At 41.1% G+C, this 13,337-nt stretch overlaps 1 protein-coding gene across 4 annotated transcripts in view; it reads left to right on the forward strand.

The window, feature by feature from the left end:
- AUTS2 (activator of transcription and developmental regulator AUTS2) overlaps window positions 1-13,337 on the forward strand; it is a 785,815-nt gene that overhangs the window by 202,682 nt on the left and 569,796 nt on the right. For 3 of the 4 annotated variants that reach the window (XM_086475190.1, XM_086475191.1, XM_086475192.1), the window contains exon 2: window positions 7,041-7,250. In XM_086475190.1, coding sequence (XP_086331316.1) covers window positions 7,041-7,250 — 210 coding nt within the window. Of the gene's footprint in view, window positions 1-7,040; window positions 7,305-13,337 lie in introns of all 4 variants that reach the window. The other variant, XM_086475189.1, reaches the window with a different exon arrangement.

Consider the following 13,337-nt stretch of genomic DNA (forward strand, 5'->3'; position numbering starts at 1 on the left):
TGAGGGAGCCCATTGCACTACATATTTTAGAAACAGTCATTATCTGTGTCCTTACAATATGTGGTGCTTACTAAAGCCTGATTTGCAGGAGTGCTCAGCACTCCCAGTAGCTGCTGAGATCAATGAAGGCTGTGTTTCATGAGATAAAGTGCTCTGTAGAGCTAAGTTCTCTGAAAAAGCAAATCTTAGGTGCTTCCTAAGGGGCGCTTAAAATTAGCAGACGTTTTTGACCTGAACATGTCAGGACTGTTGTTGCCACCTATAAAATGGGAATAAGTAAATACCTTCATCTGGTGTTGATGTTTGTTGAGCATCTGATACTGTAGTGAGAAGCTGTATAGAAAAGCCCTTGAGGAAATTAATAATGACGCATTTGCAGAAGGGTGTGAATGGAGTGTAAGTAAACAAGTTTTAGGTCCACACGTTGGACAAAGAGGAGAAAACAAAATCCTGAGTGGCTGCTCATTAGCTGAATACCTTCCATTCTGCACAGGGAAATAGGAGCATGCGATCATGTAATTAAAGATTGTATCATGACCCATAGGCATAAGAGGGCTGAATTGAGGTGGTGGTTGGGGCCGTAATCCTGGCCTTTCATAACTTCCAAGTCCTTGACTTCATAACCTCAATAATGTTGTTTTAATGTAGTTTTTTGTGTTTAATTTAAATCAGCAGCACCTGCAAAGGAACCTTCTGTTTATCAATGATATTGTTAACAAATGATTTTGGGATGAAAAATCAAAGCAATCTCTTTGCTACAGAAGAGCTTTTATAAAGCATATCTCAAGCAGACAGCAACTTGTTTTTCTATTGTTCTGCCTTCATCTGTAATCACCACGTAGCGTCCTGCAGCCGGGTACAGCATTTCATCTTCAGACTGTTGCACAACCTTTTTTGCACAACACTGAACCACTTTGTTTTCAGATTCCAAAGAGATGTGGGAGCAATGGATTGTAATTTTATGAGAAAAACTCAAACAAAACAGGCGAACGAAACAAGAATAAACCTTTCTGCAGAGGTCTTGCAACTTGAAGAAATTGCTGGGATTAGTGGATGGGCTACTGCACACACTATAGTTGACATCATGGCTCTCTTCACCAGTTCCTTATGTCCTAAAATACTGTAATTTCTACGCTTTGAAAATCCTTTTCTCTTTTGCATTGCACTTTACACCTGCCTTCCTTTCTCCCTGGTGTTGTTTTAAGAGGGTTTGACATTTTTTCCCCTAGATAAATGCTTTTGAGGAACTAATTGTGTGTTCAGAAGATTACACAGTGTGTATTCTTATATGGAGGGAAATGAATGACTATTATAAACATCTCGTTTTATTTTTTGTTTTTGAAAGATTGCAGGGACTAGTCAGTGCATTGTTTTCAGACCTTTACATCTTGTTGTCACTGCCGGCACTAAAATAACGAATTATGAAATCTGTGAGAGAGGTATTGAAGTCATAGGGTATTTTCCTCCATCAACTGTAAAAATTCTTCCCACGTGTAACAGAAAACAGTGTGAGCTGACGAAGACTGTCAAGATGCGCTGGCAAATTTGGTACCCTCAGACTGGCACTGTTTCCTGATTCTAAGGGGGTTTTGGTTCAGTTTATGCAGCTCTGTGCGTGTTGCTCTGCTGGATTCCCAGCTAACGATACCCACTGTGTGACGCTAACGAAGCTGCAGTATTTGTCTCAGCTGTATTCTCTGAGCATCTTAATTTCTTGGAAGCTAAACTTTTGTAACGTATTTTCTCAGTGAATGTGGAGATGGTGGTTTTGTCAGTGTTTCTGTTTGCGTTTTTTCATAGGAAGCCCTTTGTCTGCTTCTTGCTTCTCCTCACGTAACATCCCGGTCAAACGAAGCACTTCCGCATCTGACATCCAGGGCCGAGGTGCTGAGTCTGTCTTACAGTTGTGTCCATAACTCGGGAAGAGTTTCAAATCAACTTTTGTAGCTAGTGAAAATGTATTTTATTTTTTCCTCTTAATTGGCGGCTTCCTTGTACACTCGTGTTTCTGATCAAATGTGAACTGCTTGTGCCTTGAACATAGATGAAAGGCTCCAGAAGTACCTGTCTTACAGTTCTGTTTGACAAGGACACTTGGATGGCTGAATGCCCCCTGGACAGGGGCAAACTGGTACATTCAGGCTTGCTGTTCTAATTGTTCGTGTTTTAAGTGGAGAGTTGCATTGATGTTTCATGACTGTTTAGTAATTTTTGGTTTTTAAAAGTGTCTTATTTCTTCATACTTAATTTTATTGTTGGAACGAAAGATAAATTGGGCTCTGATGTAAAGCTATTGTGGACTTTAGCAAGAACATGCAGAGCAAATAATTGGATATAGTTCTAGACTGATGCAGTTGTTATTTGGTTTTACTAGCCCTGCACTGTAATCTACTTTTATTTTTAATAATCAGATTTTAAAAGTTGCACTTTACTGGGGTCATGTTCAGTGCGAATTCAGAAACTAAGTTCTGGCAACACTGGAGTCACAATGATAATCTACAAGGATGATCTGGAAAGATCAAGGCTTGAAATCCCTGAGCAGTGCCTGGAATTTTCATCCAGATAAGTGCCTGCAGCCCGTTTGCTACACAGTGCATTTACAGCATTGCTTTTCATCAAGTGTTCCCGCAGAAAAATCCTGTAATAAGGGGTGGAACAGAATTCCTGTTGTTTACGTGTAGTTTTTAAGTTGTCAGAGGGAAGGTGGCTGGAGGGCAAATGCAGGAGGAAAGGGCAGCAGACTAGCTCTCAGGTGAGATTCATGGGGGTGAAGTTTGTACCTTACAAAGCAGTGTGAAGCACTGCTCAGCTGCCACTGAAGATCTGATTTATAATTAATGAGCTGTCATTTACATAGCAAGAAGATGGACTCTCCTGAAATAAATCAGGCATAGCTCCCTGAAAGCTTAACACGATGAGAATGCAGTGTGTCCTTCAAGCCTCCTACCTCGAGAGAAATTATCTGATGTACCCATGGAGGCTGCTTCTCCTACCCTCGCCAAATGCAGGGCTTGGATTGAAATTGTTAATGTTAATTGGAGCCGAGATGATTGCAGTGCCACCCCATCAGGCTTCAGCAGCCCTCCTGCTTGCTGACGTCGCGGCAGGAGTCTGTTCAGCATGGGCGGCTCTTCTCTGCTATGGCACGTACAGTGGTATCAGGTTGATTAATGTGCCCAATAGAAATAAAACAAATGGAAATTTTTTTAGATTATACAGTACACTTATAAATATTAATGCACTTTTGTATTGAATTGCATGTAATTACATATTTATACATTTAAGTCACCTTCCTGATACACTTAAGGCACTTTACTGATGAAAGATATCTCTGAGTAAGATGGTTTTAAACCATGCCTAATATGTTTGTAGGATTTATTTAATAATGTGTGGGCTTGTATGCTGGCAGGAGAGGAGAAAAGCCTCCATTAAAGTCTGAATGTGTTGTTCTCAGGGTCTGCTACTTAGTTTGAATTGACTCCATGGGTAGCTGCTGAAAAATACGTCTCGACATGAAATATTACTACATCTCCTTATCTATGTAGATAAGGTCTGTGCAGTCCTGTCACCTTAGAGTAATTACAGCTTATTACTCTAATCATGATGATGCCTGAAGTCTGTAATTAAGATTATGCTGGCTAATGTACTAGCACGCGGCATGGTACAGCTATTGTCCTATCTAAACAACAGAAAGATAAAAATTGGATGTGGAAGAAAGGGCAGAAAGTGAGGAAGTGATTTATGCAGGGCCATGGTTCCCAGCCAAGCACCGCCTCTGCCGAACCCGCTGGCTTCCGAGAGGGCAGAATCTGTGTGAGTCCTCCGCAGCCTCGTGTGTGCTGCTGTACTGGCAGTGTGTCTCAAACAATCCCGGGCAGTTTGCACCCTCAAACATGAGGACTGACACTGTGTGTGATCTCTGTTCAACCTAGTTTTAATGCATCCTGTCCACCTGTGTCTAAGCTTTTATTCTTTTAACGTGTCCTGTTGCAGTCCACACTGCAGATGAAGATTTAATATATACTTCTATCTACATACATCTTTTAAGGCCCAGTCATCTATCTGTTGAAAGCAATGAGAGGTTCTACCATGCAATTCAATAATACAAGGTTTTGACCCATGGCACTCTGTAATTTTCTCTGCAGCAATGTCAGCTGGAAAGCAGAAAGCTGTTCTGGAGGAACATGGTTGTCTAAACACCAATCTTTATGTCTAAATTTCATAGTAAGCCCACCCAGCAAACTGGATTTACAGCCTGCCTTCATAATGTGCAGAATTGCAAGCTATGTGCATGGGGCGCTCCCTTTCCTGTCTTTGGTCACGGGCAGGAGAGGCACCTTGGTTTTGGAGATTTCGGCAAGTTGTGCCTTCTGTCTTGGCAGGTATATTTTCATAGAGTTTGCGGAGGGCTTTGTGAATTTGCTGTCATTCATCTTCGCTGTAGGTACATATGCTGATTCTTTCACCCCGGTTCTGACACGATTTTAACCTTATGTGTATCTGACAGTTCATGAGACACAATCGGTTAGACTATGGGCTTCATGTGGAGGAGGTTATCCCGGATAGGCCCGTAGTGATCTGCAAAATTTGACCTGTCTTACACCCTCTTTAGAGCTAATGGGAACTAGTAATTTCTTGATGGCAGTGCTAGTCCCTTTAGACATTTTATAAGCTTCTGGAAGCCTGCCACTGTTTCTTTTGGATCACTCGTGGTGGGGGCGGGGGGAGGGAATTCCCACAAAAGCGATGTAGTCATTAGGAGAATTTTTTTTTTTTCTTCTAGAAAGTTTCCTTTTCTTCACTACTTCAACTTTTCACATTCAGAGTGAATCCTTGTAATAGCATTTCTATCCACAAATCCTGTGCTGGTACAATGTACTACTCATAAAGCACTGGAATTTTTTTATACTGATTTAAAAAAAATAAAGATTTATGTTTATCATTAGCAGAGTGATGAGCGTTACCTTAAGGCACAAATAGGTTCTGTGATAAAATATCTCAGTGTTTTGCGTTGAACAAGTTGTAATTCTGGTGCTTTTTTCCATTGTTGAAGTTGCTCTGTGGGAATTACAGCGTTAGTTTCCCTGTTTGTTTCCCGAAGTGTAGCAGAATAGGTCCAAGTGCAGGAATGGCTGTGCGAGATGCTCTGCCTCTGTTCTCCAGGAGGTCAACGTGTATTTGTAGTTGCTCTTTTTATGAAGCTATTGATGATGAGCATTGGTGAAATTGTTACTGTGGTATATGACACCTGAGAATTTGCTTTCATGCCTTTATGGCACGTATCCAAATCTAAAACCTTCCTGGGAAAGGAGACAGAAGGTGTGCTCAGAAAAGTGATTCTTCTTGCTTTGTATTTCCTTGGGCTTGCTCCGTAGGATCGCTCAGCTTGCGTACAGTGCTTTTCATAGCTAGATCTCAAAGCATATTATGAAGATCACTGCTACTACTGACTTCTTTTTTAGTACCTGGAGGAACCAGAGAAGAGAGACATGACATTCTTAAAATACTGATCCTGCTTTATAGCTAAGGATGGTAAAGATTTTTTTTCATGAGCTTGGATAAGGCTCCTAACTTTTCTCACATGAATAACAGTGTGTGAAGAAAAGCTTAGGATATTTCCCATGGTGTCTGAAGTGAAGAAAAGGTAGAGGAAGTGTCTTACAGCTTCTGTTCTGTACTACCTTCTTTAATGCATGTAAAATTATTCTTTTTACCAAATACCAGATTTGAACGTTGACTGTCCTCAGCTTAATTAATCTTTTCATTGGTTTCAGTTATGAATTTTGTGAAGCTCTTGTGTTTTGGATAGGCATTTAGGGAGCATTCTTTAATTAGAGCCAAACTGATTTTTGCCCTTAGGCATGGGTTTTTTTTTTTTTTTTGCATTAAAAAGGTGTTATCATTTGGATTATATTCTGCTGAACCTGAATCTTTATGTGACACAGGGACTGATAGCCTGATTTCTTTCCTGCTGTCTGTTCTAATATTAAGTGACAATAAACAGCAGCATGAAGGCTTACAAGATCACATAGTGCTTTGTGGCAGGGTGTCGAGAGCTTCTGGTCAAAGCAAGCAGGCATGTTAGTAGAGTATGCTTAAAAGTATTAGACTGTTTAAGTAATATGCCCCTTATATGGAAATACTGTACTCTTACGTATGGAGTTCTTGGAATAGATGTGACTTAGCAGATTGTATTTCTTAGATGCACAATATGCGTTTTGATTTACGCCTTTCCAATAGCTTCCAATTCTTCTCTCCTGATGACCCTCCAGTCTCCTCTTCCTCTGCCTTTAATTCTGTGTTATTGGAATTTTATTTTTCAAGTAACATTTATTTGAAACAAAAATACAAATTCTATGTGTGAACGTTATCAGTAGGAAAATTGCTTAGCTGTAGGCTAAGCAACAGAACTCATGTTTATGTTAAAAGACTTGAGTGTGTTTTATAGACAGACACTGATTGTGGGGTTTAAAGAAGGGTCAGTAACCAAGTTTTCAAATACAAGCTTTCCTTGCGCCCTGCCCAGAGATTTGGGAATATTCTTAGGTCAGGCTTGAGGGAATGTCCACTGAAGTCAATTGAGACTCATTGGCTGTCGTGGGATTTAGATCAGCTTTTGCCTTGGCTTGACAAATAGGAGAAACAATAAAAATAAATGTGAAAAGCTAAGCCTTGTTTAAATCAAAGACAATTGTTAATTTAAACATTGCAAACATATGCTGTCTTCTAAATGTATGCTCACTTGATACATGAGATGCTTTTGAGAATTACGAGGTTGATGTATGACATCTAAAGGAGTATGTGTCTGCTTCCGTGCGCTAACTTCATCTTACAGATTTTATTTTGCATTTGCCTATCTTTTGATTAAGTGGACATCAGTGAAGTTTGGTTTTTTTTCCTCTTCTGGTAACTGTAGCATTATCTTGAGAATGCTTTGGTGGTCACCTAGAACTGCTGCTTAAAAAGGTCAACCGAATGGGAGCTGTATCTTAACGGCTATGTTTTTCTTCTCTTCCTTCCCTCACTCCCTCCCTCTGCAGAAGGACGTAGCTCTGAAACCTCAGGAACGCGTGGAGAAGCGACAGAATCCTCTAGCCAAGAAGAAACGGGAAACGCTTACCAACGGGCTGTCTTATCTTCCGAAAAAGAACAGACTTCACCACCACCAGTACAGCTCTGACCGAGAAAATGATCGTAATCTTTGTCAGCACCTTGGGAAAAGGAAGAAAATACCGAAGGGCCTCAGACAGGTGGGAGACAAGTTATCTGTTGTGGGGAGGGAGGGCTTTGACTGTTGGCACATGGTATGTAGAAGCAGATTTCTCATTTTGTGGGATCACTTATTTGAATCCCTTCGTAGGTGATTTACTCTTGGGCTCTCGGGTGCCGCTTGGTACCATGTCCTGGTACTAGAAGAGATTAACTGAGGGGGAAAGGGAGTGGTGTATTAATGCTAGAGCTGAGCTGATGAATAAATGTGCAGAGGTCAGCAGAACTTTCAGTAGACTCACTGCGAGACTGTCAGGGCAAACAAATGTGGTCTTTCTATCACATTGTTAGGCCAACTTGTGCTATAAATATGCCTTCTTGTCTTTAGACTTTGTACACAGAAGCGTTAAGACTCTCTCTGAACATCAAGGGCAAGGTGAGGTAATTGTGAGAGGGGCAGCTGTTTATCAAGACAAAGCTCTAAGACTGATTACAGTGCAAGGAGCTCATTTGTAGGATGTCAGTGGCACTGGTGTGTGCTCTTTGGGGTTACTAATTACCTACCTGTAATCCAGAGCTTCCTACCTTCCCAAAACTGGTGTTCCCTTACTGTGTTGTTTGTGTGACAGAAGTGAGTATGTAGCATCCAGGGTTGCAAAGCTTGAGGCTGGAAATCTTGTCTCTTCTTCAGAACTGTGCAGTGTGGTGTTTGATGTATTTTTTAAAAAAGAAGGAAACATGACAATTGTGATTGCTCTGGTGAGCAGGATGCAGAAAAAAAGAACGGTGTTTTGCTTTTTTAATGAATAAGTTTCCCTTGTGTGTATGTTATATACAAAAGACTAAATTGGACCTGGGCATTTTAAGTTTAGCCTGTGCCTGTGGGGTTATTCGGGTCGTTGTCTTCAAAACTAAAGTCTAAAGTAACACTAAAGAGGTCAGCTTTGACCTAAATTTGAGTGATATTAATGACTATTTAACCAAAATTTGTATGTCTAATGGAGATGCTTGATATTCATAGGATGAGTCTTCATCCTTGTTCAGTACAAACCAAACATGTTTTGCAGAGAAACTTTTAGGAAATAGCGAGAATTCACTGCTGCTCATTTTGTGAGCTCAGGGCAATGGAAGAAACATTGAGGATGACAACTACATTGACTTGTATTCAGTTTTGATATTCAGAGTTACAGAAGCTGATTAAAAAATAGGTTTTCATGATTATTTTTAAGCCTATAGTGTGTGTAGAAATAGAATAAGACGTTACACAGTGCTTCAGCAAAACAAACAAACTGTAAAATGACGGTTTTACACTACCACACCCGTTAAAGGTATTTCTTCTAATTTAAATGTACTTTGTGTTTCAAAGGGACGTGGGGAAACTCTTCTGGATAGTTGATGCAATGGTTATGTTATAAGTAGATATTGAAGGTTCCTTGACCTTTTTCTGTGTTCACCTTCATGGTCTTTGCTCTGTTCCTTTTTAGTATGTCAAATGGTAAATGTATTTGCTTTGTCCAGTAGGAACTGGTCTTCGTAAAAGCTGACTTTTTGCACTATTTGATTCCCCAGGCGTAGCCTACTGTCAGGTGAAACCTTTCTGCCTGGTACTTAAGCAATGAAGGAATCGGCCTCACTGCTGATGGGAGGTTATTTGTGAGGTTATGTTTTTAGGACTAAATATACACTGGCTTGGAAGGTATTGAGTTGACAAATGTCATGGAAAATGGTTTTCCTTTTAGCTGATAAATCTGAGTACTCTGCTTAATTCCTGAGGGATAAGGCTGAGAGGAAATAAAATATCTTGCTCAATATAAATGTAATACTTTTGGTGTAGGGGTATAGCTCCTTAGATAAGAACATTTTAGTCTCATGAGCAGTTTAGGTGCTGACAAATCCAAGTGGCTTTGGCACTTAGACGTGGAAAGAAGATGTCATGGAAAAGACTGTAAAGCTTGTTTGAAAAGACATGTCCACAATCTTTTATATATAGTATTTCTGGTAAACATTTTCTGTTGTCTTTTAAGACAAATGGTGAAGACCTCAAAAAAAAAAAAAAAAAGAGAGAAGAATTACAAGTTCTGAGAATGATTTTTCTCTGATCATGTAACACTTTTCCTCGTAGAGTGACTCTTGGCTGCACACCTTGGATTTGTTTCCCTACCCAGCTCTACCCTACTGGATTCCTGGGCTCTCAATGGGAAATAAAGTTGCTTGTCAGCCTTCTCGGCTGACAACAAGCCATGAACTGGGGCCACTCTGTTTTGTGCTCGACAAAGTAGGAGGATCCAAAGCCAATTAAAGTTCAATATGCTTCTGCATATGTACTGTGTTCTTGCTATATTAGGGCTATGCCTTTTAGGTGTAGACAATGTATCTTGCCCCTGTTGTCCCTGGAGGAATCCTGCATTGTCACATGTGAATACTATAACTGGATGGCAGGATGCAGTCTCAGTGCTGTTGCTTGCTCCTGTGCTGGCGTAAGACCTTGGCTGCAGTCTGTTCCTGTTGGGAAGTGTTTTATGCCTGGAGATCTTGTCCATTGTTTTACCAGGGGTTGACAGTCCTGTCTGATAGGTCTTTCTGTGATATCTGCTAGAAGTAACTCTCACATGCAGGATTTACAGTATGAAGCTCCTTCGTCAAACAGATTTAGTTGACGTCAGCTATTGGAAGGACTGCTAATTAGTTTTCAGAGAAAATCCTTGCAGTATTCATGCAGGTATTTATCCAGCTATGCTGAAATGCCTACAGGTTTATTGAAATCCAGAAAATGTGAAACTGTAGGTTAATTAAGGCTCATATTTTACTAGCGAGAAGACTTTTGAACTCTGCTTTGTGAGCTTTTATAAATATACTTATTAAGTGCCTCGAGGAAATTTTAGTTGGCGTTAAGCAAACATAAGACTCATCAGAATATTTCTCCAGCATTTTAAATTTAATTTCCTTTACGTTAATTGGTGGTGGTGTGTTTTTACGTGTTTTCTGTAAAAATCATTTGGAAATCTTAAAGTGAATATTTTTAAACTAGTAGAAGGGTGGCAAAAAATTTTGATAGTGGGAGGGAATGATCGTTTCTCTTTGTTCAGTGGATGTGTGTTTTGGAAAGAGCAGAAGGCACCAACTTTTGCTGCCTCTACCATTTCCTTCGTTGTCGTCTTTATCTGCTGGGAGGTTCATATGCCTTCCTGCAGAAAAGGATCATCTTTGGCGTATGCTTCTAAAACAGCAATCTGTGTGCTGGGCAAGTGGTGTCTTAGCTGACTTACCTACAGATGAGAACCAACTGCTGCTGGGCTTTACCTTAACTGCTGATTCCAAAGGCACTTGCAGAGTATCAAATCTCAGTGCCAGATATCGTATGAGTGCAAGGAAGGAGACAAACTGGTAATAAATAAGGGGCAGGTGACTAATGAAGTGAAGACAACCTATGAAGGAGAGGGGAATTAGGAAGTAAATTTTAATGAGATAAAGGAAAAATGGGGAAGAACAGCAAAAAAACCCAGATACACCACTGACTCTGGCAGTCATCAACTACAAGCTTTAGAAACTATTAGCTTTAACCTCATGGTCCGTTACAGGAGGGGAGGGAAGCGTTGAAGCTTTTCCTTCTTAAAACTAAGTCCATGATCCCCTTGGCAGTCTTGTCCTGAATCCATACATCCTCGCTTGCAAATGTCACGTTGTTAATTGTGTGGCAGATTTAGTTATGGCACTCTTGTCCTCTGGAGCAGAGGTGCTTGTGTGCTTCAGTGTAGCAAACCTGTGGTGCGGAGGGTGAAATAACTGTTGTGTGATCTGCATTTAATCACAGTCAGAGTCAGGAATGGCTTTTGCATGCTCTTAGACAAGCCTATACATGACAGGTAACGAGAGTGGAGCGGGAGGTGGGTGTTAGCTGTATGGTTTGTGGTGACATCGGTCGGGGAGCTGAGCAGATGGGTTTGATTGTCACCGGCAGTGTGATTCCAGTGAGAGCTGACTGTGGTGACAAGCGATTTACAATGTGCTATTTACAGTTTGGGTTTGCAGTCTCTCAGTGACATCTGAGTGCTCTTTAGCAACTGCTTTCATTACTGCTTTTCTAAGAGCTGTTAATTGAAAATGAAATTGTGGGTGGGCTTTGGGAGTGCAATAGCAGCTACAAGTATTATATGCAACCGCAGAGAACTCTTTAATTTCTTTGACTCCCAACTTGTAGCTCTGTGCAGTAGCAAGAGAAAAAACGTGTATATAGTTGTGCAGTGTGAAGTCAGACACCTTCGAAATGCAGCATACAACATGCATACACCCATAACGAGTGCTAAAGGCTTGAATCTCCTTTCACACAGCTGCTGTGATTTGGGTTTACTTTACTGGCAGCCGGTGGTTTTCAGTGACTGTTAAACTGCTGAAGATCATCAAGGAGCCTGGGCCATGAAAATAGCTCACGCAGGACAACAGAGAGGTTTGCAAGCTGTGCTGAGTGCATTTGGGCTAATTTTGCACCGTTGCAGGTCTGGCTCTGCGTGACTGAAGTTAAAGGAAACATTGCTACTGACTTGTAGAGGGTGGGACAAAGTCGCATGCCTTATTTCTTTCCATCCTGTGTGTAAAGAGAGACGTTATTACTTTTTTTCAATTTCAAAATACTAGCACAACCACTTTGAAAATACTAATTTGCTGATTGTGTTGCAGCCTACACAATGTGGTTTGTGTGCAAGTGTCGCCAAAAGGTTGAAGTCACCCACAGCAAATGTCAGAAGCAACAGGACTTTGCAGCGGGCACTGGTTTAATGAAGTTTTGTCTGCTCTGTGTTGGCATTATGTCATCCAAGGCCTTGTTTATTTGTATTTGTCAAGCCACCTTATTAACAACATTTAATTTGAAAAATAAAGGATGAAATAATGAAAAAATCAGATTACAGTACTGAAAGTATGGTAAGGGCCATATACAGGTAACTGTGCTTTGAAGTTACATCACAGCATGAGTGGATGCAGTACTGTAGTGGAAGAAGATGCTAGTGGAATAAAGGGAGATGCATAGATCTGGGCTTTTAGAAGCCTTTGTAGGATGGAAAAGGGAGGAGCACATCTGTGGGGAGGGGGAAGGGGTGAAACGATGGGGCTTTGTGCAGGTCCAGGCTGGGCAGCGTGGTTTTTTAGAGGGATAAATGTTACAGGAGGGTGTGTGTATAGAGGGATATACCCAAAGAGGGGGCCTGTTGTGTGAATTAACATTGTCTTTGTCTGCTAATTTCCAGCTCAGTGTTCCCTAGTCTACCATTGTGCTGTTAAAATGTTGAGTGCTTCGTGCTGGCCAGTCGGTAATTTCATCCTTGAAGGGGAGCCGCGCTTTATTTTGCAGACATGCACAGTGTGTGGATTTCTGTATGTGTGAGAGAATGTGTGTCTCAAAGCTGGGCTGCTATTCAGTTGCCCTTCTCGTTTCCTTCTCGGAAACCGCCGCTGGTGACAAACAGTGCTTGAATTACAAGCGTTTTGTGATCCTCAACTGCTGTTTGCTTCTGATCAGAGGCCACAGAAATCTCCAGCTGCACTTAACCCGCAGTCACCATATCCAGTTCGTCATCTGTGAAGGCACCCAGCTGCTCAAAAGCATCCAAACAACTTCTGGGCCCTGATAATATATAATTGAGCTCAATGGGCACAGAAAAGATTGTTTTTCTCTATAGAAAGGACTGAAAAATGATGTGTTGCTTCATGTGCCTGTTGTTCTGTGCTGCAAATCCCCCCCAGGTTTCATGAAGTTCCTGAATAGGCCCTTTGGATTCCTGGAAAACACACACAAAACCAGGCACATAATGTGAAATCCGGAGCCATTCACAAAACCGAGCGCGATGACAGGATGCAGCTAACACTTTCTGAGCGAGGCGAGGAGCTGTGCTCCGCGGCACGCCGAAGCAAACACCTGCATTCATTGATCAGCCGCTTGTAGAAGCTGCCACTTTATGAAGATTTGCCTGCAGTGACGTGTCACGGGTGTTTTCCCCCCCTTATAATCACCAGTTTCACCTGCAATTTTTCAATAAGCTATTGAATTATACCTCTCTAAATGATACACTGCAAATCCAGCGGGTCCTAATTGCTAATGATGGTTCTGAAAGACTTTCATTTGACTGTAATTAGGT

Source organism: Leptosomus discolor, chromosome 18, assembly GCF_034619465.1.
Source record: "Leptosomus discolor isolate bLepDis1 chromosome 18, bLepDis1.hap2, whole genome shotgun sequence".
In the NCBI taxonomy this organism is placed as follows: Eukaryota; Metazoa; Chordata; class Aves; order Leptosomiformes; family Leptosomidae; genus Leptosomus; species Leptosomus discolor.